Source organism: Haemaphysalis longicornis, unplaced genomic scaffold, assembly GCF_048455015.1.
Source record: "Haemaphysalis longicornis isolate Haplotype H1 unplaced genomic scaffold, Haemaphysalis longicornis Haplotype H1 scaffold_10, whole genome shotgun sequence".
Lineage (NCBI taxonomy): Eukaryota > Metazoa > Arthropoda > Arachnida > Ixodida > Ixodidae > Haemaphysalis > Haemaphysalis longicornis.
The window spans coordinates 19747480-19774460 of record NW_027526204.1 but is presented as its reverse complement, the minus strand read 5'-3'; the positions used below and the strand labels follow the sequence as shown (position 1 = coordinate 19774460).

Genomic DNA, 26981 nt, shown 5'->3' with positions numbered 1-26981 from the left:
CTTTCTTATGGATTATGATAATATTCGCATCCTCCCAAGATTCTGGTACACTTGCGGTCATTAGGCATTGCGTATACAGGTTTGCAAGTTTTTCAAGTACAATTTCGCCACCATCCTTCAAGAGGTCTGCTGTTCTCTGATCCTCACCAGGTGCTTTGGCCTCTTTCATTTTTTTCAAAGCCTTCCTTACTTCTTCGGTCGTTACTGGTGGGATGTCTATCTCCTCTGAACTACTTTCTCGTTCGGCATTATCCTGGATGTCCTGGCTACTGTACAGATCCTTATAGAACTCATCGGCTACTGCGACTGTTTTATCCCTATTTGTGATGACATTGCCTTGCTTATTCTTAAGTGCATACATCTGATTTTTCCCCACGCCAAGACATCTCTTCACTGCTTTCAGGCTACCTCCGTTCTTTACAGCGTATCCGATACGCTCCATATTATACTTCGGTATGTCAGCTGTCTTACGCTTGATTAACTTCGAAAGCTCCGCTAGTTGTATTCTGTCAGCTGGGGTGGAGATTGTTATGACTTGGCGTTTCGTAATAAGATCTTTTGTCTCCTTGGAAAGTTTGCCAGTATCCTGTCTAGCCATCGTTGCCCCAACGTCTACTGCACACTCTGTGATAATGCTTTTAACGCTTCGCTGGCTTCCTGTGTCGTAGGCTCGGCTTCCTGGGTGAGAGCTGAATATCGGTTCTGCAGCGCGATCCTGAATTCTTCTACTTTATGTCTTACTGTTAGCTCATTATTCGCCTTCTTTCGTACTAGTTTCTTGCGGTCCCTCCTCAAATCTAGCCTCATTCGAGATCTTACCATACGGTGGTCACTACACATTACCCTTCCGAGCACTTCCACATCCTTCATGACGCCGGTGTTATCGCTTAATATGAGGTCTATTTCATTTTTATGGTCCCCATCCCACTCCCAGTTTTCTTCTCTCCACTAGACCACGGTAACATAGGACGTGTGCATTTTTCAGCACCGTAAGGGCTTCATCTGTCCTCCTAACCTCACTAAGCCCTAGGACATCCCATTTGATGTGCTGTAATTCCCCGAACAACACCTCTAGACTCGCTTCACTGTATAACGCTCTCGTGTTAAGCGTTGCCAGGTTAAGATTTCAATGGCGGCCGGTCCGGGTTCAGGGATTCTTAGCACCCTCTCCTGCGTCACAGGTCTGACCGCCACCGTGGTCAGTTGCTTTGCAGCCACTGGACACTGAGGGCCGTGGGTTAATTGGCGTATTCATGGTAGGTTGTGGCCGTTACTGCACCAGGGTGGCCAGTCCAGCTCTGGTGAGGGAGTGCGTTACCGGCAATGGTCGCCGGGGTAAGGCCGCACACCAAGCCCCATTCGGCAGTTCCAATATTGCGCGGATTTTTTTAATCCGGTTGGAATTGTACGGCACGGGGTTCGAGCCACGGTCCTTTTGCACGCGAGGCGGATGATCTGCCTCTACGCCACCGCTGCACCCCTAGTTATGGAGCTAGTTATGGCCATTTGACGCGCGTCCATGGAGTGCCTCAGGGGTCGGTGATTTCACCCTTCCTAATAGATGCGACGCTGAGAGCATCTCTTCTCGGTGGCCCTGTCCTTCCTGCGTGCGTCCGTCGTCAGCGGCGTCCGCACTCTCCTCCGCTCACCCCCTCTCCTCTCCGATAGCAAACACTCTCTCGCGAGAGGCATTGGATTCGATTGGATTGGCTTGGCTTGGCTTGGATTGGATTGGATTTGGATTGGATTAAAGTGGATTTTGTTGGATTGTGTTGCGTCATAGCCGCGGCAGACGCACTGGCGGCGGCGTGTGTCCAGGTGAGAGCGAACACTCTCTCTCAACATCTCCGGCCCAGCGCGCTCTCACTCCGCCTGTGGGCGGTGCTGCGCATGTGCAGTACTCTCTCTCTCTCCGCGGTCTCCTGTCCTTCGGGTGCGCTGCGCATATAACCGGTGTGCCGCTCTCCGGCGGCCTATCGGTCGACGGTTGCTCTCCGCTTGCGCTTGAACCCCCCTCAGCTTCGCATCACGCCAGGGTTCCCGCTAAGGGAGGTGGGCGCAATTTTAAGTGCAATGCACTTCTTAAGCGACCCTGAACCTGCGTCCACCGGCGATGTCCGCATCACATACCCACGTGGGGGATTGGCCAGGAATCTCCTCGTCTTCCTTGGCAACGGGGGGAGATGGGCGCGCGCTGCCTGGCCGCTGACATGGCACATACCCACGTGGGGGATTGGCCAGGAACCGCTTAAAGGAGTACTGACACGAAATTTCAAAGCTGAGATCCGCTGTAGCAATCAAGTACAACGACAACACAAATAGGTGTCTGTGAATAAATGCATCTTTCTTTCTTTGTAGTTGTGTGTGTGTGTGTGATCTCTCTTTCGCGAACATTACCGAACCGCGCAAATTCAACTCGTGCATTCGCACTTTCACATTCTTCCCCTCGGGGAAATGCGGGGAATTTTTTTTAATGTTGTTATGCTGCCGCTTTCCTGACATCTTGGCTCCATACCAGACCTACACCTTCTGGTGTATGCGGACGATATTACAGTATGGACGGACCACCCAGACCTGTTTCGGCAAGCCGCGAGCCTGTAACAAGCTTCATCTGAGAAACAGAAATGGTGTGAATACGCTGGTCTCTCGCTCTCATTCGAAAAGACAGCCATTCTGTCCGTGGCGAGGGCTTGGGGCCTTCGTAGACTGGAGATGTCACCGATTGCGCTACAACTCTCCGGCCAGCCTGTGCACACTGCCACCTCTCTTCGCGTGGCGTCATTGAAGATTTCATCGTCAGGAGCAGCTGCCTTGTGGCTTCGACCTGCCCGCCAACAAGCAGGGGAAATGCTACACCTTATCCGACGCATTGCTCAAACCTCTGGAGGCTCCTGCTTCAAAATGGCCCGATTCTTGGTACGGTCAATACTTCAGCCGCGACTTGTCTATCAGGCTTAATTCCAGCATATGACCCAAGCGTAGTGGACCCGACTTGAAGCAGTTAATAGAGCTGTGATGTGGAGGGTCACATGCCTCCCTCAAATGACCCCTCTACCATGTCTTCAGGCAGAAGCTCAACTTAACACACTGGATGAACTTGTACATCAACCCCGCTCTGCCCGCCAGCACAACAGCGATTCATGTGCCGTTCTCTACCCGCCTTACCAGTCCACCCTGTAACTAGACCGCCCTGGCTATACCACCACCAGCACAAAACACCACCAGCACTTTGTACCATTGTGCCACCCTTTTCAGTTTGTGCGTAACCCTGGGTATATATGGGGTACAACAACAGGCTTCGCCTTAGGTTGTTCTGGCAGCTTCGCACCCACTTGGCTTTTGGCCTCCCGCAGGAAGTCTTCGGGAACACCCACCAAAACATTGCTCGGGTAACCGACCGACAGAAGTCGCTTCAGTTGAGTCAAAGCTCTCTGGAACAGCATGTACACTGGAATTCTTCAGTGCGGACTCTAGAACCAGAGACATTATCGTTCGTATGTCTCATCTGTCTGTCTCAAGAGACATTCATAACCTACGGGTCACGTACCCCTCCCCTCTCCGACTGTCGTGGATCCGGCGTAATACTATCATCGCTCATATTGCGGCACACAGTTCCTGTCACCTTACGTCGATTCCACGGCCGCTGCCCTTGATGACAACTGACCGACATGAACGATTTCACCAACTAAAAGAATATCTGCGTCGCGCCACACGCGCTCTTGCCCACTGTGTGCAACAGGCCTTCCCAGTGGGCTCGCGCGCCGGGAGGAGGTCCTGCTGCGTAAACTTCGAGTTGGGGTGGCCCTCTCTCCTGTGGGAACCCGGACCGGGCCACCCCGATATCATGCCCTTTTACCAAAAACTGCGCCTTCTGTACGCCTCCTGCGGAAGGCACCCACACCAATCACCTGCTATGACGTGCAGTGCGATCCCGACACCTTCGCGGCACAGGCCTGTATCCTGGGAGACCCTCCGATCTTCAGCGATGGCTATGGGGGCCCCACCACCGCTGTCTTCTGGACTTCCTCCGAGGAACCGGTGCTAACTTGTACGTGTAGCACCTAAGGCCAAACGGCATACTACCGCTATTAAAAAAAAGACGATGCTTCCAAATAAAAGCAGTTGCGACTGAGTGCTTTTCGCCCACCATCTCTTGTCGTTGTCTCAACCGGGCTCCACATTTATCACAAAATAGTTGCCTTATTCACACCGAAAGTGAATTGCTCTAATTTAAGCTCTTCGGGGCGAAGCCCTTTCGGGGCTCTGGCTGTCGGCGTCTCCTGCTGTCGTCTGCGTGTCATGTAGTGCCGGTTCATAAACACCGGGGCACTCGTTTTCCAACGCCTCGCGCTAGAACGTCTCATTTCCGTGGGAAAAAACGAGCACTAAAGCACACACGCGGACACTCTTTTTCCAACGCCTCGGGCTAGAACGCATCGTGCTTCAAGCAAAGTTGCAATTAGCATGCCTCTACCACGCAACGATCTCCGTGGGCGAAAACGCCAAGGCGCCAAGAATACACTAATATACTACATGTTTTTACCCTCCGCAGGTTCCATGCTAGTGCATATGGCCCGTCATTTTTTAGCTTTTACATTCGAGCACTGCTACATAACTTGTAAAAATAGCAAGCTTAACATGTAGAAATTTTTGCCACGTAAAATTGTCGGAGCCTTCTCTAGCACTTATATTTTCTTTGATATCGCCATTTTAAATTCCGTCTTACTTATTCACGATTATTTGAGGGTGGGAATAAATTCGCGTTTTTGCTTTAGCCAGCAGGGCTGTTTAACCGTGAGATTGGTCTGTTGGCGTTTGTAAAAAAATACCAGAGCGCGCTTAACCTTCTCCCAGCATTCGTGGTATAATCTCTGGCGTTCTCTTCTCCTCGCCAGTTCAGGTGCGTGTGTGCTTCAAGTGGGAAGCACAGAAAAGCTCGCTCTACAGATGCCCAGTTCGCGTAGTCGGTCGCTGTCGATTCTGGGGCGTGCTAGCGTGGCACACTTTCGGAGAGATGTGAATGGCTGTGGACACGAGGATCAGGGCCTGCCAGACCTAGAGAACGTTAAGCTGAAAGTTCGAAAATCGATGCCAGATGCAAGAGCCGGGTCTCCAACGAAGGGAGAGGGGCCACCAGCTCTGCTGTTTCACCAGGTGCGTACCACTAGTGCAAGCTGCACCCAAATTTTTATCGTATTTACGTTCACTGCTACACAACCTTGAAGGTGGCTGAAGTGTCTATGGCTATAATATAAAAATGCACAGAGCCAAATAATCAAGGACGTTTGCGTACTACTGTACACGTTCCCCTTTGAGCACAATGACATTACGAGTATACAATAAACGCGCTGCGTTAAACGTCCCACTTGTTTCTAGAACTTTATTCGGCGTGGTGTATCCAGTGTCGACTTTAGACCGTGTAGACAACAGCAGCTCTGAAACTTTAGAGCACCCATGAAACACGCACATTTGTTTCACAAATCAACACTGCTATTTTCGCATTCACTACATGAAAATGAGTGTCTATCTGTCCTAGAATGTTCTATATCAAGACTATATTGTAATGAAAAATTGTTTTTTTTTATTTTTGCAATTGTCATCTTTTTTGGCGGTGAAAAATGAGTCCAACAACTGATTGCAATGCTCACCTTGTGATGCTCTACATCTACGGAAACTCTGAAGGTAGAGATAAACTTGCACATCATGAGCCGGGCCTGCAGAAGAGCGAAGTTGCGTCCAATGCACTGTCTAGGACCCTGGCCGAAGGGCTGGAAGCTGGCCTTGTCTATCATGGTTATGTTGTCTGGGCTGAATCTGTGCGCACAGTGAAGGAAGAAATGAAGGCGACAAATGCAATGACATCGCCGTGGATTGGTACTAAAATGAGCAATGTTGAAAAGGTGCCGCCTATGCCTGGCTGGTGTAGCATTGTTATAAACCCAGGGTGATAAAAAAATGGACGCGATTAATGAGACAGTAGTGGGTGTTACGAAAAATGTGTATGCGGGGAAACATGCAGCACCGGCAATTGTAGCGTTTGAATTCCCGAACGCGAACGAATAAAATATGCAGGCAAACGTTAATAGCTAACCCGGTTTAACCGGGTGTCTCTTCTATTATTATCTGTTAGTAATACAGGCCAGCACCTACAAGGGTCACGCAACAACGTTTTTGTTTTTATGTTAAGCCGTTGGCGTTCTTTATCAAGTGACTCAGTGGGGCTGCCGACGAAGCCAAAAACAAAGGCCCGCTCCTGTTGTAGGCACCATAGGCAAAACGTATACCTTTGAGGTATGTATAAGACCCTGAGAGGTGGAAACAGAAATATTTCTGGGAAGTTGCATAAATTTTCCGCACGTCTTTTCCAGGTGGCGGTTGAGATACACAAACCCATTTTCGTAATCGCCCATACGTTCTAACCAAAACGAAGACGGTCACACCCCATGGGCGAGTACTATCGCGCTTTCGGAGAAATAATACCGGGTTTGGATGCCGGCTGATGCTGGCGAAGCGACAATTCAAAGACCGTGTAGTAGGGGTCATCTATGCAACCACTAAAAATAAATACATTTCGCTATAGTATGAGGCCAAAGAAGTGAGGAATTACATAGTTCGGAACCACGCAGTCTTTAGTTACCATAATAGCTGTCAGCATTGTACAATGGTTGCTACAAGCTGTTACAGTTTTTTCATTCAAACTACCTATTTTTATGCTCTTCACTGCTTACATCACCTGATTAGTCCTAATAAGTTTCGCCGTCGATAGTTATGTATTACTTCATATATATAAACACTATTGGCTTAAAACCTAGTCCACACAAGTTATTGAGCCCTAAAATCTTTTGTGCTATAATCATGCTACTTTACCACTCAGAAGGGCGGCCCAAGAGCCTTGTAAATGTCCTAGCGAAAGTTTAAAACGGCTGAAATATAATGCAGCTGTCTCTATATGTTAAGCGTTAGGACTAGCGAGAAACGCGAAAATGCAAGCACCGTACACTTCGGCACGGGAAACACTCCATGTCCGAGAGCAAGGAAGTATAACTCCCAACTTTTTATGTTAAGCTAAGACCATTTCTACGCATTTTGCAGAGACGACGCTATTCCAGATTTTTATACTACACACAAACGGCAATGTATGTTTTGTTGAAGAGACGAAGACAGAAAACCTTTAATGACTGCTGAAGAGGTCAGCAACCACCAATGGTAGGGCTTCCTACTCCAGATGGGGGTTAATAGGGTGAAATAAAAGGGGACAAATTAAAGAGAGAAAAAGAAAAGGAAGGGTGGAAGACGTACACATATATAAAATGTATATGTTCAAAGGGTTCTCAGGACCTCATTCAGATCTATTTCCGCAAGAAAAGTGAGCAGGTATTTTGTCGCCAGCCATGCCTCGCCTGCTCGATCCAGGATCTGAGGAAATGGTTCTAGTTCTAGAGCACTCCCACGTCGCAGTGGCACAAATATCTTTTATGCTGTCGCCAGTTGAGTGGCGTACCGCGGGCAGCCGTATAAAATGAGCCTAATGTCCACAGGAGTAGAGCGCAGTGGGCACAATGGCAAGTCCACCCAGCCCAGCATAGAGAAGAAGCACCGGCTACAGGCAACGCTAAGTCGCAGCCAGTGTGGGGCGCCTTCACTGCGCTTGGAAAATCCTGCAGGTAATCCCCCTTTGGGTTCTACCACATGGAGAGGCGCGTTCTTTCCCAAAGGATACTTCCAACCCGACCACTGGAGGTTCCATCCTAGGTCGAATGCCGCTGCTTTGCTATCCCCATTGTAGAATAGGATTCCAACGGCGAGGTCATGGGCTTCTATGGCGGCCGCATGAAATTATATGTTGCCCATTATACCAGAATGTTTAAGGCATCTGGACAGCTAAGCTAAGAGGGGACCTCCGAGAAGGATGCCTCGACCGTGCTGAGGCTATCTGTTTCTTTCATTTCTCTCTTCTTGGTAGATGTTGCTTTCCTTTAGAAAATAACTGACATCACCCCGTATATCTTACTGAACAATGTCGACACAATATCCCCAACAAACTCACCAGGCAGTAAGTGAAATATGTCATATGTCTATCTAGTACCGCGTCCACAGATAGGCTCCTCAGTAGTGGACGACGAAACATAGCAGAAGAACAAATCGAAAGGCCATCTATCGTGCTAAGAGAACCCACTCAGCCGAACTTACTAAAATTGATCTCAAAATAGGGTGGGCAACCCTGGACGCGATTCCGAAAATGCAGATACAAGACGCATGGCGCTAGTTCATAATTACTCATCCACCCCACAAACATAGTGGGGTGGATGAGTAATTGGCCCTCAGATTGGCCCTAGGAGTAGCCAGATTGGCCCTCCTCCACTTCACGTGGAGAGGAGAGAAGCGAGAGCCCGAACCCTCATCACGAACTTTGGAAGAGGCCCGAAGTTAACTTCACCAAAGCCTCCCAGCGCGAAGGAAGGCAGCCATACGTACCGTTGGTGACACCAACCACGCACCCCTTCCTTCCGGCGGAACTCCCAAGCCCATGGACATGACAGAAGTGAAGGAAATGACCACTGTCCTAGCCCTTACACCGACGCCCGCTCACATTCGTAACCTGCTCGCTGCAAGCACATCGGGACTACCAATCGGGTCGGGTGTCTCAATCTACCCTTACATTGCTACAAATAAACACCAAATTTAAAAGCGAAATTAATAAAAAGCCCCGCTCACGCCTCCATGGAGGGTAGCGGGTTTTCCCACCAACAAGCTGCCCACTCAAAGGACAGGCTGAGGAGGAAGATGTGCAGTACTGCCCGCTCTTTACTTCCAGGGAAATCACGCTGCACCTTTGACGACAAAGATAGACATTCCCTCCACCTCATCCGAAACTGTCTAGAGAGCAAGAGACCCATGGATCGCTGCACCCAATCTGGAACCTTGCCTCACCCAACAAAACCACACCTCAGGTCCCAGAGAGGTGGGCTGCCTGTTAAAGATCCCCAGGTGGTGAAAATTAATCTGGAGCCTCCCACTAAGGCGCGCCTCATCGCCTGTTCATCTTAGGCGCGTTAAACTTCATAACCAACCAAGTGCGCTGCCCAATGTAGGTCTTGAAAATAACCCGGGGTACTTTACTGTATAACTTGGAAGGAGGACTTAGTCACAGAAAATCCATCCCCTCCTCTATTCACCTGCCCATTTGTAGAGGGAAAATAAAGATCTTGACGTCCAGCTTGTCACGAGCGACACAGCTTACGCTGGTCTCCAGGGTGCAGGCGGCCAGGACGTGTTCTTGGCTCCAGTAAACAAGAACCCACTTCTAGCAGGCCACACGACCCACTTTACAGCATCCATAAATGAACTCTCTCTCTCTCTCTCTCTCTCTCTCTCTCTCTCTCTCTCTCTCTCTCTCTCTCTTTCCAAGAACCAACAGCAATATCTTGGAATGTTTGAATCATTTACAACAGTGTTTAATAAACACAATTGTATTGATGACTATATAGTTTAAAGGTGTAACTAATGTACGACTTTTATCAATATTTTACAAGTACTACAGACACTTTTGCAGTAGTTGTCTCTAGAATAGCCATCAGTAATTCTTCAATCACTAACAGTAGTTCTTTGCAGAACGTTGATGCATCAAGCACCAGCACTCCAGACCTCCGACGTCATCGCTTGATGCCTGCGTGTTGCAATAGAAACTTAAAGCAGGAAAAATTTACGCGGCCGTAGCACCCATTCCTTTTTCTTTCTGCAGCTACGGATTAAATTAGAATAATAAATTTTAAATCAAATGTATTGAGAGAAATTGCGGAATTCAAGTTAAAAACTACATCAACTTTATGGACATTTTGAACGTCAGGGTATATGCTACATCTAGCGGATAAGTAGTTTGTACTCGGAATGTTTATTTCTGAGGCTATACATGGCTGCCTAAAATTCAAATAAAAGCAGGCAAAATAATTTCTACAATCGTCGAAGTACGTTTTGAAAAGTTCGAAATTCGTTATGTTCTACTTTAGAAAAATTCTCTTCTAATAAACCCCTATTCTTTCTATACCTTTTTAGCCATTGTAAGTCCATATTTATGTATTTTTGTGATTCAGAATTGTCAGAGTATAAGATTCCTTGATGCGTATTTACTATGTCAGACGTATCAGCAGGTAATTTGTATCGTTAATTATTATTTATTGATGAATTTTTATCGTTTTTTCCCTACAGTCAACCATTGAGGTTGCCGTATTAATAAAAGGCACAGTGATTTGTTCGTTCCATCCCTTCTTCTTTTTTTTGCATTGTTTAATATTTATAATACTGTAAAACTTTAGCACTCATTCTTTTTCCGTACGGATGGTTTGGCAGCAATACAGACGGATTTTATTGCAGCGTAGTCGTGGTAAATATGCAACAGTGCATGTATAACTGATTAACAAAAGTAATTTTGGTAACCAGGCAAGCCAGTATAGATGTCGTGTACTTAATTATAAATTTTGGTAAAAACGATTGTGGAAAGTTTACATACCGCTCTGGGTCAAAGCGGTGCGGCTCGTGCCAAACTTCTGGATCAAGGTGCAAGTAGCTGACAGGAACCATGACGCTCATGCCTTGTGGAATTTTGAGGCCGTTAACCTCGTAGTCCCGTGCAGCTCGGCGAGTCACGAAGCTGCAAATAGATTCACCGAGAGAGAGAAACATTAGAAGCCAATATCTAGACACCCGGGTTTTATGTTGTTAAACAAGCGGAACTGAACTGTAAAAAATATCTTTGCACATATTGTCGCCTATCATAATAAGAATAAAGGTACTTGTAGAAATTCAAATTTCTTGAGGTGGTCATTTGCTATCCCTAAACTAGAAAAAAGCACAAACGTCTAGCAAATGATCTCCACGGTGACGTGCCAGTTGGGCTTTCATAAATCAATAGCCGCGGAGCTAACACTCAATGCATGATTTCTTGTGTGTCCGTTCCTCAACCATTGCATTGGACCGAAAACCCTGTGGACGACGAAAGAAATTGTGCATTAGTGACAAAATATAGACCTCCTTTCACTGTCAGGCAATGTATCCATGCGGGCATGCGGTAGACAGAGCAATCAAACGCTCCGCTGGATACGTAGGCTCAGATGGCTCAGATAACTGGGCGCTGCCATGCGCCGCAAACAAACAAGCCAAAAAAGCCGATGCCTAGTTTTGGTCTCAATATGACCCGATTCTAAAATTGTTCCAGGCGGATAGTGTCAGGGAGGTAAAGATGAACCCAGAGCTAAAACACCACAGTTTACAACAAAAAAATGTGTGTGTTTGAATGTGTCTGATTTGTGAAAAACAAAGACAACCTAAGTACCGTTTCGAGTGGGGCCAGTTGGTCCATTCTGAACATACAAAACAGCGCAAATGACGAGGACTAAGAAACAAGGCACAGACAAGCGCTGACAAACAACTGAGCGTAATGAATTGCAGCTTGCTTATAAATACGCTTGTCACAAAAAATACAATACAACAAAAAACAGAAGATTTACACAACCATGAGAAGACGTAATCATATCTTGTCGTATCTACACTCCCGCGTTTCCCCATTCAGGTAATTTATCTCTTTTAGTGTTAAACCCCCCGACGGCTTACTGACGCATTTTTCGTTGTTTATCGCAATTTCGAACGCTTCGTGTATCTCCCTTGTGTCTGTATCTCTGTCCCTCTTCAAAATTGCGCAGTCATCCAGACGGGGCACGCAGCCGCATGATGTGCAGTGAAGTGCGAGGTTGCTTCCCGTGCGTGTCTTCAGCGAGTTCGCATGTTCACGCAGCCGATCATTCACGCATTTTCCAGTTTGCCCGATGTACGAACGGCCACAACCAAGTGGAATGTCGTAAACAACTTCTTTGGTGCAGTCCGTGAAGCGTGTAGCGTGATTCCTGGTGCACGTTCTTTGTTCTTCATTATGCGACTCAGCATTCAGTTTGCCGCACAAGTTACTCAACTTTTTTTGCTGAGAACACAACCTTCACGCCCACCCGGTTTTCTACTTTCTTGAGCCGATGGGATACGCCATGAATATACGGTATAACCGCGACTTTCTTCTTGACGTCCTTCGTCGCGTTAACTCGGCTAGGAGCCTTTCCTCTACCGCCGTCAGCAATTCACTCGGAAAAGCTGCCGCCCCCAAACGCCTCACCTTGGTATAAAACTTGTTGGAGCTTGGTGGGGGCACGAGCGAAGCAGGGCGCTCCTTAGTGCAGTCGTGGCGATACCCCCCTTCACCAGTTTCGAATGCGCCTACGAAAACAGGAGCAGACTTTTTTGGGAGCGCGGTTAGTATCTCCAGCATACGTGGTGCTTTGCAAGCAGGAGACTCACATACAAAGACCTGAGGCGCCCTTCTTCAGGAAGTTCCGTCGTGAGGGTGGACGCACCCAAAACCGAAGCAAATATCCGAAATATCCGCTCCACTTGCGTCGCTCTGTCGTCACCCTGTTTGTACACGACCAAAAAATCATCCACGAAGCGGAACACTCTGACGACGTCAGATTCCCTTGGGGCCTCCTCCAGTCTTCTATCAAAGCGGGCCAACATGAGGTTGCTGAGTGCTGGTGCCAGGCATGACCCGATGCACACCCCTTACTTTTGAATGAACACTTCACCCTGCTAACAAAATTTTGTTAGCAGGTGATTTGCAGACATTGTCTCTCAGGTAAATATTTGAGACGAGCTCTTTCAGTGTCGTACGGTAGACTCCCAGATGTCAGAAAATGGCGAAGTTATAAACGTGTTGAAAAGGATCACCGATGACGTTTCAGCCTCTTTATTATAAAGAGCTGCAGGTGTTCGACTGCATCGTTAAAGAGTGCTCTGCCTCAAGAAGGCAACGTGTCGCATCGCACCACAGTGTGCCCGATTATTGTACGCACACAGAACTTCTTGATCTGAAGCTATTTCGCTTCCCCTATGCCTTGCTGGGACAACCTGACGTCAGTCCTCTGCCAGCTGCCAGCATATTCGGTCTTACGACGGGAGGTGGAGGCCATGGGTGAAGCAGCGGACAGTGGCATGCCTATGCTGCTTCTCATGGAGGCCGTCGTCGGCCTAGAAATTGTGAGCAAGGCGTTTTCATCCGCCTGCCTTGCATATCCCAAGACGTTTATCCCGGTTCTTTCTTCCCTGAGCCGCGGATTGACTTGACACTTCCATGTGCTCAGACAAACAACCTCGGTGGAAGTCGCTTTGCCAATGGTAGGACCATGTTCTTACATTGGTGTCGATTTTCCCGTTACTGAGGGCCCCGGCGGACTTCGTTGAACCTAAAGCTTTCTCATACAATGTTTCCGAGTTTGCGCCAGTCCTGGCCGATTTATGAATTTCAATCTGTCGAGTAGTCTGACGCCTCCCTCAATACGTCCGCTTTAATTCGCCCGTCACGAGAACAGAGCAGACAATCCCGCTAGCCGCAGCCTCGCCATTCGGTGTCACCGGCACAAAATGGGCGTTCCAAATGGGAAAAATGAGAAATTTAGCTGGTGGAAGCGACAGTGAAGATTCTACAAATGCCCAAAACGACCCTTTTGAATAAACCGTGACCCTTTTAAATAAACCTGTGAACACAGACGGCTTAATCGCAACTGACCGCCTCTCAGTGACACTTGCGCAGATTACTATTGTTACGGGTGCATTTTCTCCTCGTCGTCGAAATGTATTTACTCGGCCCTTTTTTCTGCTAAACGTTCTGCTATGCATGTACGCCCTCAGTTAATGGCGTGAGCGCCATCCGTGTCACCATCGCTGGCCTATAGACTGATTTTTCTCGCTGCGTTTGTCGAGTGCCCATGTGACCCTATCCTCGGTTTTGATTTCCCGCCCCATAGTCTGCCCTGATCGACTGCTCGGGAGGGCTTCTTCATGTGGAACTAAATTGACCAGGAGCCAGGATTCTTTAACGCTCACTATTATCTAACACCTATGCGAGCTAATACCTAATTGCCATAGTCTTTCTGCTTCCTGTTGCCGGAGTCGTACGTGGTATGCCTTCTAGTTGATGCGTCTTCGCACCACAGTGTGGCGCCTGCCTACACTGTCATGCTGTTTTCTGATGAACACGCTCATTTACACTACAACATTCCTTCCTCGCCGCAACGTCTTCTGCAAGGTTTGCCGCTTGATATAGTTTGTTTTTTGACAACTACCACGTTTCAGCCCTCACCATCGATTGTCATCCAGACTTTTGCAATTACCATTCAGCAATTCAGACCTCCGACGACAGTTTCGCCGCAGTGATATTCCCCAAACAACCGCGTGCACAAGTCAGTGAGCTTCTGCATCTCGGGTCGTTTTAAGAGCGAAGCTCCTTAGCGAATCGTAATTTTTTTTGTCCGCGGTTAAAAATACTACGGTATTGCCGAGCGCGCGCACACTTGAGAGCGGGCCTCCCGGTAACCAGCCGTCAGTTCACAAAACCAAGAAAATGCCGAGCGCTCGTGTGTGCGTGCCTCGCGGCGACCTCCCAGCGTCATCGGCGCACGTTTGCAAGCCAAGAATACTTACATGGGAGATTGGCCAACATTGGCGAGAAAAACTTCAGGGTTCGCCGTTATCGTGGCAACACTTGCTCGGAACGAGACAGACCGGTCATAGCGTACGACCCCCCAAGGTGATGTCCAATGGTGATCACTTTCAAAAATGAAGGAAGCTCACACTTATAACAACAATGATGGAGTGAAGGTCACGGTAGCAGCAGCAAAGAAGCAAATCGGCAGCAATCGTGGACTTTAACCCTCGTGATGGACGAGAAGGCTGCACACAGCTTTGCTCCCTTCAAGTCTTAGGCGCTAGTGTGAGCTTCCTTCATTTTTTTTAATAATTGAGATTTCGAGAAGCGTTCACACAGCAACGGAAACACCAAAAAATTTCGGCGATTCCCTCTTTGCGCGCTTTAGGTGCTACCGTGCGTCTCGCGTCGAGCGCATAGTCGTCCAGGAGGAAGTACGTACAATGCTCTACAAAGATGTAATAAAACCTTCTCCAGGCAATAGGAATCGCCCGTCTTTTAGTAAGAGGAAAGGATAGCAAATTTCAGTTTTTACCCACTGACTGCTTTTACACAACGTTATCACGAAAAGGTCCACCCAGTGCCCTGTTACGTTATTGCGATTACTTGCCTTTACTGTGCAAAAAATGACACCACCTTCCCGCGAGGCAACCCTGAGTTGATGCGAAGCATCTCGCCGGTTCCGAAACGTTCACGAGATTGGGTATCGAAATAACGAAAAATAACGGAACTCCGGACGGCGCAGCGTGACTCAACCGAAGCAGCAACTGAGGGAGTGGTGCGCGGACCGGGTTTATTATATAGAGCAGATGGAGTGGAGAGGAGGAGATGAGAGAGGAGATGCGCATGCGCGCTTACCGCGCAGCGGTGGTGATGAGTAGCGCGCGCGCTATCGCACTGCTGGCGTGGAGAGGGGGAGAGGAGGAGCAGCGCGCGGGATATCGCACAGCTGGCGTGGAGAGAGGAAGAGCAGGAGAAGCGCGCTAGCTATTGCACAGCTGGTGAGGAGAGGGGGAGAGCTGTGGGCGGACGGACGACGGACGACGGAGCCGAGAGCAAGAGATGTTTTGCATCTAAAATACATCTTGCCCATTGCCCTCCACTCAAGATACTAAGGGGTTGCTGTTGGTCAACTCGACCCCGGGAATATGGCATTTGTAACCCCGATTCTTTCAATACACACGCCACTTTCCAGAGCCCCCTAGCCTCTATTACATGCTAAGGCTTGACGTTGGGCTATTTGGGTACACATTATTCGCACTAAAAACAGCGCAGAGACGAGGACGGAAGAAGCGACAAACTAGAGCACTATTACATGGTTTGAAGCGGTGGCTGTCTTTGTATTCTCGACGAGGTGTTGTATTCTCGCCCTTGCTGACAATCACGTGGCCAGACTTGCTGACGGACTCGGTGTATTAAAACAAGCGCAAATTTAGTTACCCAAAAAGACATGTCTCTTCATAAAACACCAAACAACAATTCTTTGCCTTCTAAACGATTTCAATGGTGTCGCCCCGTACAGCAATTGCGTAAGTCCTGCTACCGCAAGCGTGCTGAGATTTGTCGTCCTGTGCATTTCCTTTCGTCGGTTCATCTGGGACTTTGCGACTTTCGCCCGTCCCGTCAGCGAGCTTCATCCGCAAAGAACTTTCTCTTGGAGCATCCTCTACTTTTGCTACCCTGAGAACGGCATCTCCAAACTCAGGACATTTTAGGATACTTCAACCCCACGGCCACAAATGATGTTCCTACCGACACGGGTGGCCACCAGGTAGGTGCCCCTTAGTTGCCCAGTTGCTCATCGAGGTAGTTATGACAGTGCTATTACATACGCGAGTCGTGTGCGGTCCGCCTGCGAGCGCAATCACTCCATCACAGCTAGCGAGTGCCTTGCGTTAGTGTGAACAGCTCCAAAATGCCGCGCCCAACACTACGCCCGCAAGTTGTCCATTGTAGCAGATTCCAATGCCCAAGTCTGGCCCTCCTTGTTGAAGGACCCGCAAGAACGACTTAGCCGGTGTGAATATCTGTTACTTGAATAACACACCATCTCAGCCACGTACCTTTGGTCAGCAAGACCAAGATAACCACTGCTTAACTCGACACCTTGTCGAACTACCTGGTGCCGGCACGTTTGACTCCGACGCCAGTGTCCCGTACAAGCTCATTTGCTCCACATATGGGGCAAGGACCGAGATTACCCTTCCTTGTGTGTGAGCTGTTGGTGAAAACAACTCGGCAACTTATAAACACTCGCTGCACGCCCTCTTCCTTCAGCATGCTGCAGTCTACCCCTTTTGTGTTGCTGCATTAATACTTGTCCTAATCGGCCACATGTGGGTGCACGTAGTACACAATTCTATGACGCGTCCACAGCTAGCCACATGTTCATGACCCAGAACTGTGACTGCGCACGCCGTATTTTCGGCTTGCGGGACATGACCAGAAACGGGCGTAGTACTTCACATCGTTTGGGTACTCCAGTGCATTTGACTACGTCCAGGTGCGCAAGACCGTATCTGCACTGCCAGCCGTTTCATTTAAACCGGTAAATGATGTAACCAAACCCTATTATCGGGTCGGCATCGACACACTCAGACTTTTTCGAATCTACATCACAAAACAAGACTGCGGTGTTTTCTGCAGTCTCTAAACGTGTTTGCCCTTTGATCACTTTTCGCGAAGCGGTTCAACCCGCGTCACCGATTTTCTTCTGCGTTGTGCTGTTTTACAGTACGGCCATCGTCGGCAACGTGTTACTGACCGAGGCCAGTTCTTGTATGTTTCGAGCTGCCAGGGAAAAATTTGAATCTCTTGCCCCATCCGGCCAAGCTTACTACACTGCTACTATGTAGTATTGGTGATCCCATGGTAGCTTTAGTCTTACGTATGCTAACCCTCAGAAGCAGGCAATGTGCCAGCACTGTCAACAGTAAATAAGATCGACCCATTTCACACCGCGATATTATAATTTGTGCAGTACTTTCGATCAAGACATCCTGCGTAAGTGCTGCTCCATATGTAGCATGGAGAAAAGTGGTGTTTTTGTGGATTCTTCCCTTTGCATTTCAAATGTTACCCGGGCGTAGCCGGCAAATGCAAGGGCCCCGCCTACATGGTTATTAACGCTTCCACCGAGCAACACCAGATTCGCAAGGATTATATTCGATGCTGAGCTCGTGGAAATACGCGATGAAAAAATCAGCTTGAAACGAGGGCGCTAAAAAAGAATCGTGTGCGTGTGTGTCAATGAATTTTGGTTATGGGGGTCAGTCGCATTACATGTTTCAGTTTCTTAAAGCAGTTCCCACTTGCTGGTAGCGCGTCGTCCTGTGAAGTTTACATTCTGCGTCGCCGTTTTTTTGTGCCTTTTTTATGATGTGTCAAGCATAACTCGCACAACTTTACATCGTGCTGAACGTTGAAATACATACCCTACAATGCCCGGATAAACTCTCATTGATTCATTCAACACCATGTCGAGGTACGTCATTTTCATCGTACTTTTATAGGTAAAATCGCCCTGTAAAAATAGAAAAACAAATAAAAAATGGGTGCAGGTATAAAAACATCAATACACATTATGCATACCAATTATTGTTTTAAAAAGTACGGCCACAGCACGTGATTTATTCTGGACAACTGCTGTGAGACACTACTTTTGGTGCAAAAAAGACACTGGGAGAACGATGTAAAGTGCCCACACGTCGATCATGCGAATACCGCGAAAATAGAAGTCAAGAAATTAAATATCGGTCGCAAATTAAATAACAGGGCCGAAAAATACCTGCGCCGCGGCACCTACAACCAAGTAGGTTTAAATCGTAGAACCTCGCTACATGCAAAAAAATTCGGAATTGAGGGCAAACAACGATTACGTAAGCTGCACAAAAATACATGCGGATTTTTAAGTGATAACTGGTGTGTGAAATGAAACATTCATACAGACAATCACTACATGCGTTGATTCGTATGGAAGTTAATGTATTATAAATTTATTATCCTTCACTTCCGGCCAATATGACTCAACAAAAATGCCATAAATGTCAGAGACATATACGTTCAGGCTATCTGGTTCGTCACTCAAGCTGCCGGATCGACTAGCTGCCTGAAATGGCCAGCCGTATCGATTGTGCCCCTTGGAATTCAAGTATTTAAAACCCCACTTCTCGTTGTTTCTTGTTTCCTTTAAATTCTGTGTTGTTTGGATCTATAGATGGCGTCTTCCAGTACTAAAATATTTGTCCACGCTGAGACACATTGTTTCCCTTTCCGAACGAACGAGTAATAAATCAGCCTTCAATAATAGTCAACCGATTGTTTTACAAATTCGTTCTCAGGAACGCCTGGTTTGCATCTTCAATAGGTCACTATACCAGGATGGAAACGTCATTTGAGTTCTCTTACCTCCTTTTTGAGAACGCCGAGCACTTCAGACCGCAGTTTTTCTTGTATCTCAGGGTGAAGACCAAGCAAGTACAACGTTAAGCCTAAAATATTAGGAGCTGCTTCGACACTAGAAAAACAAAAGAACGCCGCTTGGCCTGAGCATAAAATTTATGCTTCTTTCAGTGGCAACAGGGAGGCATGAATAGGCGAGAATTGCCAACACAATTACTGCAAATCAAACTACACACTCACCAGGCCAGCAGTGAAAAAAACTCTGCAAAGTAGCTACGTCAATTTTCTGAATCTCACAAGTTATAAAATAACACAAGTAGTTGCACCATTTCCCAAAATCCTGAAGTACGACCTTTTTAGATGTCAATTTTCTGTGCCAAATAGCGAATCCTCGGAAAGACGAAAATGTTCACTGTGCGCACATTTTTTTACATTCGGTCACACCCTACTTGAAACTTGAAGAAATCCGTTCTTTAGTGTGTTAATGGCATACTGGTATCATCATTTGCGGGATGTTTGAAGTTTTGTGTTGCCAGTCGCGAGGGACGATGCAGGTGCCTGGAATAATAAGGTTCAATGGACCAAACTGGTGCTCCGGAATGCATCTGAACAAAAACTCAAGGACCTTTCTTAGATAAGGAGAATTAAAACGCGAAGCATGCTCCCATGAAACTACCGTAAAAATCTAAAACCCAATCTGCTTCGCCTGTATCGAATGGCGCAATTGGATGGGCGTAAGGTTCATAACGTGAGAGACGAAGCTTCGATTCAGACCACGGGAAGCGTTTTTTTTTCTTGAGGCACGGGATCTTTCCTTGCGGAAACCCATAGTGTAAAGCGGGCTTTCCGACAATGCTTTTTGCCTAAATGGCGGCAGAATTAAGGGATAGAAAGCTTCGCATTACGCATGAAACACAAAAGACGCACTCAACAAGTCACAGGCAGAGACGATTGTGGGCGCATCGAATGCCGCGGCGTGGAAAGGCTTGAGGCGAACCCCGTGGACCAGCTTGTTCAACATGTTTTGCTCAATGTCGAGTTTCCACTGTCGGTAACCACCTTACAGACAGGTTTACCAAGAAGTTGTTTGAAGTCTGTATGGTGTGAAATAACGTTACAGAAGCTTCTCGGTCGCGCTGTCTGATTGGTGTACAAACCTACACAAAATAACCTCGGTGAAAAGTCAAGAAAGGTATTCAAGAAGTCACTCCTTAATAGGGTCCAGGTAACCAGGCAGCTCTTGTAAATCTCTAGCCAAATTCTAGCTATATCCTTTAAATCAAAGAACACGCGCCTGAGTGTTAGTTATCGTTCCACGGTTTAAAATTTCGCACAAGCTCCGACAGGTCAAACCACTCCTCGGTATCTTCCCCGGAGGATCCCTGGAACAATGTCAGCTTCCGCTCCTGCTGCGGAATTACTGGTGTACTGCTTTCTTTGACCATGGTGTTTGTTGCGGCGGTTTTTTTATTCGTTCTGCAGGGAAAAAATTGGGTGCTAGACCTTGGTATTGGTGACTGGTTCGGCTTGGATTGGCTTCGCAGCTTTAAGGTGCGTATGGGGGTCTTGAAGAAGGGGAAGGCCATACATCTGATGACGGGTGGAATAAGCAAATGGGGGGGGGGGTTAAACTGCGGACTCGAGCAGCGCAGGACAGGAGCATATGAAGGTCAATGGGAAAGGCCTTCGTCCTGCAGTGGACCTGAGTAGGATGATGATGATGATAATGGTGGTGATGATGATGGTGACAATGATGAGGGGCAATAAAGCTCACGTAGCCTACACCTCGAACACACGTCAGAAAGGCATGCGTGACGCAGGTTTTTGAAGAATTAGTTATTGTAGCGAACATGTTCCCCTAAAGGTCGAAATTAAAAACAATTACCAACAAAAATACATTAATACGCAATTGTGACATAGTAGTGTAACTGATGAAAGTCCATGCGTACGAACTACTGCGTTTATGTGTACACTGTGATCCTTCTGTGAATTTTAGACCTATGCTTTGTATAATACATAGGAAATGAAGTAATCTCTTTGCTTTGTGCTATTTCTCTATTACGATTGTACTATTATGCTGAAATTTGTGAACAGACGTGTTATTATTTACGCTGTAAATCGGGTGGCTGAGGCCTCTGTCAGGCCACGTTAACCTTTAGTCTAGGCCTCCCCTCGGTTTTACCAAGAAATAAAAATCAAATACTGAAATACTCAACTTTTACTCCGCAGTGAGCCTACTGAACGCATAAAGCCCAAAGTTATAGTCAAGAAATTCACGTACAGTTACGATCGTCGTTAAATAACGTTCGCCCTACGATCATTTCTCTCTGGCCACTATTATTGCCGGAGCTATCGTATAATATCTAGAATATGGCGAGAAAAGAACAGCTAGGGTTTGTGGACGGAGTGACCCGCTCCCATTATCAAACAAGATTGTCTGTCGCGGCACAAGACAAAATGAGCAAACTCGCCCTGAGTTCGAACCAGGTAGGATGGCCGGGCGCGGTAAGGCGCTGGAAACGATACATTGGCAAGACCTGTTCGCTGCAATGTTGCTTATGTGTAACCCATCACTAGACACGAGTTGATATTTTGTAAACTGAAAAATGTTCAGTCTAGTTTTCTCTTCTTCCGTTTGTATTACGACAAATCAGCTATTTTTCAATATGAATTCAGTTATGACTTAATTGTGTAAATAATTACCTGAACTGGTTGCTGAAGTGAAAATACGCAATGTACAGGTGCTTACAAGTAATGGAATTGTACTACAAGTGCAATGAAAGTTGCGGTCAACTAAGATGCGACATGTACCGGAGTAGCAGCAAAGGTGCACAGAGTCTCTGTTATGCAAGAGGCGATGCTTAAAAGTTGGCGCTGTGCAAACACATTTGTAAAGTGTAAAGATATAAAAAAGACCAACCTTCTGCTCTGAGCATAGGTGCGCGATAAAGTTGCCGAACACTGCGAAACAATGAACCAATCCCCTGTGAAATACCTGTTAAAAGCCGCATCTTGAGTTTCAATTGCCGAAACTCAGGATTATCTCCTCCCCCAAGCCCACGTTCACGGGAGCACTGCCGGTGTGGTTCTTTAAGATCTGCCTGATGCTTGGCGGATTGAACCAAGCGTGGCCTACCCATGCCGCAGTTGGTCTGCAACTCCCAAGAAAAGGCGCGCGTGGGGCTAACCATCCTTTTCCTTCTCTGGAGGAGGTGAGGGCGTGTGATTGGTTGGGAGTATTGCTTGATTCGTTGCGGCTCTTGTTGAAGTGTGGGCTTCAGGTCGCCAGTAACAGGGGAGGAAGGTCGGAGGGAGGTGTGGGGAAAAATTTCGGCCTACGACGCCAACAGCTTCAACGATGGTGACAAGAGTCAAACAAGTCAAGCTTCGCCTAAAAAGCCATAATCAGGGATTAAAAGCCATAATCCAACTACAGGATATCTGGTGATATATAAGATGTATTCACTGGCGTGGCGCGCATGACGGCAACCATGTGTGTCGTCTTAGCAAAGGGGATGCGTTGCCACCACCATGCCGGCACACGCATCAGGCCGTCCAACCGAGATCAAAAGCATTACCTTATGGCTAAACACGGCTTTCTTCCTTTCACTCTAAGCGACGTACCACAAGTGTTCCTCTCTGTGGCGGAATGCACCCTCAGCTCTCACGTGGTTCCGCGGCACGTATTCGATTACGGAGCCAGCGGATGTCGCGTAGCGTTCTTTTCACCATCGGCGGCTCTCGGAAGGACTACGTTTCGGCAGCCCGTTGTCTGTGCGGGCGACCACCCTAGATTTGGATGTCACCCGCCTTTCGACCTGCTGGTATGGGCCGTCGAGTGTCAGCTCCCACTTTCAAGTACACGTCTGTCGGCCACACCCCTTTCCAGCGAACACCGAAATGATTGAAACCGCCCCAGACTTCGCTCCTAGACACAGCAAGCTCGCTCGCGTCCACGCATCACCGTTCACTTCGAGGCTACTGTCGCCCGGATGCAGCATGGCGCCAGCCAGCAGTGCTCGAGGCGTGTTGTGTGCGACGGGATCAATCGCATTGGAAACTACTCTTTTATGCTCGTTCCGCACGTTTGTAATCTTTAGTTTTCTCTATTTTATTCTGGCATCACTTCAAAATGTCGGTGCAATTTTTCATAGCTGTTCACACCACGGCCAAGACCGCGGGTACGAAGTGCTCGAGGACACGTAGAGCGCCACCACATAATTTGAGTGGTATGAATATTATATCCGTTGGCGTGACTGCCGAAAATCGGGCTGAAACGCGGTGGACGTTGCAAGCTTGTGTTCTTTTCTGAGAGATGCGGAAGCAAAGCGCATGCGCAGCCCCAGTGGTCATGGTATTGGAGGTTTTCAGTGTTGCCAAGCGAGGCATACGCCTGGTACTACTTTTTAGTGAAAACCATCTATAAGCTAAAACCAATTCCAAACATGTCTACCTTAAAAGAGACGAATTCTGAATACCTCTTCCTTTCACGTGAAGGTCACAAGGTTTTTACCTCTCCAAGCTTTATCCCCAAAATCCGTGATACGTTTCATGGTCAGAATTTTATAAAAATAGCCTACATTTCTTTCTCGCGCTTCCGTTGTAGTTTTTGTCACCTTAGGGAGCGCGTCACTAAGTGCTGAGCGGAACCCGTAGCCCTATTTTGAATTTTACTAGACGGCCTCCATCTCGCACTGCTCCCTTATTCCTTTACTGATTACGTGTTCCCCGAAATAAAAAAAGCAAAAAATTTAAGGGAACGAAACCCGCTCCAGCCAAGCTATGGCAGGTTAACACCCAATAAAAAATAAATAAAAAGGATCGAAAGCCCAAAGGTATTTTTCCCCAAAAACAAATTTGTAGATGAGAAAAAAACAGTGACACTTAGCACAAAACCAAACTATCCACACCTACCCAAATCGCAGACAGTAAGCTAATGGCGAAAAGGTGAAGCACCAATGACAAAAGAAAATAAGAATCAGTACAAATAAGACAGACGCGCGAAGGCAGCCCCGCACACTGCAATAAGAAAAGGTGACCAGCGCCGATAACATGTTGCTCCGCACAGTCTATCTAGGACTGTGCGGACCATCGCAAATTTAGCACCATCCCCAATAAGTAGGTCCGGTCCGCCGAATGCGCTTCTACATCGGTGACGGCGCTAGTTCCCTTTTCCGCCACAGCGTCGGCCCTGGCGCTGATCATCGCTGAAAGATGCCTTCAGTAATGTATGAATATATATGGCAAGCCTGTAACAGAACCGTAGGTACTAGGAAATGGGAGGAGCCGGCAACTTACTCAACAGGGAGCCTAATGGCACAGAGTAAACGAAAATTGCGAAGAACATATGTTGTTAAGGGCACGATAGCGCGAAGAGAAACTCTCTTGGGAGTCGCCTATCTGTGGTCAGGGGACGATAGTGAGTTTAGGGAAAAGAAGAAAAAACTGGTAGGTTGCATTAAGCGGGACCTCGATCAGGTAAGACAATCGGGATAGGTGATTCTAGTGGGAGACATGAATTCCCACATTGAGGACCTGAACGGATACGCAGACCGCGATGGCAAAGTCGTACTAGATATGTGTGAAGAATATAATCTCGTTGTAGTAAACAGGCAGAATAAATGTGAGGGAAAAATTACTTGGGATCGAGAGGAAAAGCAGTCCAGTATGGACTACAACCTCCTTTCAGGAGTGTATGAATGGTTGACTGTAATGGAAATAAACGAACTAGGAGCCCACAGCTTAGGAAGTGACGATAAACGGATAGCATTGACTTTTTGGAAAAATGGAAGGTCAAACACCAAAACGGTGGTTCAAGACTTGAAATTAAACGATAACCAAATGGTTCATATTGCCAAAAGCCTCTATACGGAAATCGAGAGATAACCTATGAAAGATTTGGAATACAGCGAACTGATTGTATTCATTCAAGGAATGATAAGAAACGCGAAAGAACGCAACTACTTCAAGGAAAAAGAAATCCTAGAAGTTTGTGGAACAAGGAACACAAACATAGCAAGCATTGAGAGAGCACAGGGAGGCTTAGCGAGGGGGAATGCAAGCAGAGGAAATAATTTTGAAGTGGAATTGGTACCGCCTACAGAAGCTAGAAGTACAAAAAAAATGTACAGCAAAAACGTAAACGAGAATGTGTACGATGGGTCTCGAATATACGGGCAAAGGATAAAGGCGCTTAGAAAGTATTGGAGCCATTTAAAGGAACTAAGAAAAAACACCGAAGAACTGCAACGTCATGTCATAAACGGTGAAGTTTAGGTACTAAAAGGGGAACACGCGGTATTTCACATACGCCTAATGATACAAGAGAAGTACTGAAAAACGGAGAGAGGACTACAGCATTGAAGGCGTGCGGCAAGCAAAGTGCGTACAGATAGAGAGCTAAAGGTGGAGAATATAAGACCGAACAAAGGCGACGAAAATGTTCCAGCAAATAAGGCAACAGGGACGGACAAATTACTATACTGCTGGTCAACCTACTGGTCCCAAAAAGCGAGGCACAACTGCCTCGAGCAGATGAAAAAGTGATAAAAATAAGCAAGTATCGCAGAATTGGCGTAAGAGAAGGATGGATATGATATATAAAGGTAAAGGAGAGGGGGCTGATGCCAATTCGTACAGGCTTATAACAGTTACCTGTGAGGCATAAGTGCTGGCAATACAAGCTACAAAAGCGGAACTACAGGCGTGGATAGAGGGGAACGGCACACTGGGAGAACTACAAAATTGATTAGGACGAGACAGGCGCTTAGAGGACACGTACATTGTCCTAATCCAATGCATAGAGGTGTCAATACCTCAGCAGCGACCACTATAGATAGCATTTAGGGATATAAAGTTAGACTACGACAATGTAGATAGAAAACTTTCATGGAGCATACCTGAACGGGAGGGATTAGGCCAGTACTTTATACAGCTGTGTCAGGGAGTTTACAATGAGAGCGACGTGCAAATTACCCGGGAGGACCTCATGTGCACGGAACCGGTAGTCACAAATAGAGGTTTCCTGTTTACGCGGTGCATGGCAAGACTCGAAAGAAAGCTTGAAGGCAGTAAAATAGGTATCACTCTAGGTATCAAAGGACAGGAAGTGGAACAACATATTCCGGGACTGATATATGCAGATGACTCAGTACTACTATCAGGTAGCGAACAGTGTCTCCAACAGCTCACCGATACATGCAGGGAAGAAGCCAATGAAGTGGAGTTAGTTTTGCACAGCAACGTCGGGAGTTCTGGTTTTTAATGACGACGCCCGTAACGAATCGATATTCGTCCAACATGCAACAATACCATATGTCACGAAATAGAAATATGTGGGCATATAGATAAACGAATGTGAGGTGTACCTAAAAACCCATGAAGAGCATTTAAGAATGAAAGGCAAACGAAACGCCTCTATCATGAAGCACAGAGCACTGTGGGATATAACAGATATAAGTAGCGATTGGAACCTGAAAGGGTGTAATGGTACCAGCACTCACCTTTTCAAACGCAGTAGTGTGTGCAAATCGTAAACTCAATCAGGGCTGCAAGTAAATCAGAGGGCGGTAGGTTGATTGGCATTAGGAGCACACAGTAAAACAGCGAATGATGTACTGCAGGGAGACATTTGATGGGCCTCCCGTGAAGTGAAAGAAGAACAGAGCGAACTATTTTTTGAAGAATGACTTAGAAATATTGATTACTAGAGATGGGTGGCCAAAGTGTTGGGGTATCTTTGCATGAAAAGCATGGACTCACAGCTGAGGAAAAGAACCGGAAGGCTGAGGACAAAGTGTATGGAACCTGGAAGGGCAGGAAAAACGACCAAGGCAATAAACAATGAAGTGAAAGAATCAGAGACAACGACCTGAAAAGAGGATGGGCACAACGACGTCCTCTTATATCTACAGGATCGGGGTGCAGGAGATGACTGGGGAACAATTCTTCGATAATAGCCAAGGGAGTGCATTGCTTTTTGAATCCCGGGCGAGTTGCGGTTGCTAACGGACAAAAAACGCTTATCCGCGAGCCGATATAGGAAGAACTGTAAGCAGGC

At 47.2% G+C, this 26981-nt stretch overlaps 1 protein-coding gene across 1 annotated transcript in view; it reads right to left on the bottom strand.

Annotated features, from left to right (window-relative positions):
- Window positions 1–18040, bottom strand: part of LOC144157641 (cytochrome P450 3A19-like) — a 30323-nt gene extending 12283 nt beyond the window's left edge. Inside the window, exons 1-3 of the mRNA XM_077688462.1 lie at window positions 17956–18040; window positions 10508–10648; window positions 5649–5814 (exon numbers count right to left, since the gene is read on the bottom strand). Coding sequence (XP_077544588.1) covers window positions 5649–5814; window positions 10508–10648; window positions 17956–18020 — 372 coding nt within the window. The 5' untranslated portion in view covers window positions 18021–18040. The remainder of the gene's footprint in view (window positions 1–5648; window positions 5815–10507; window positions 10649–17955) is intronic.
- Window positions 18041–26981: the final 8941 nt, after the last annotated feature.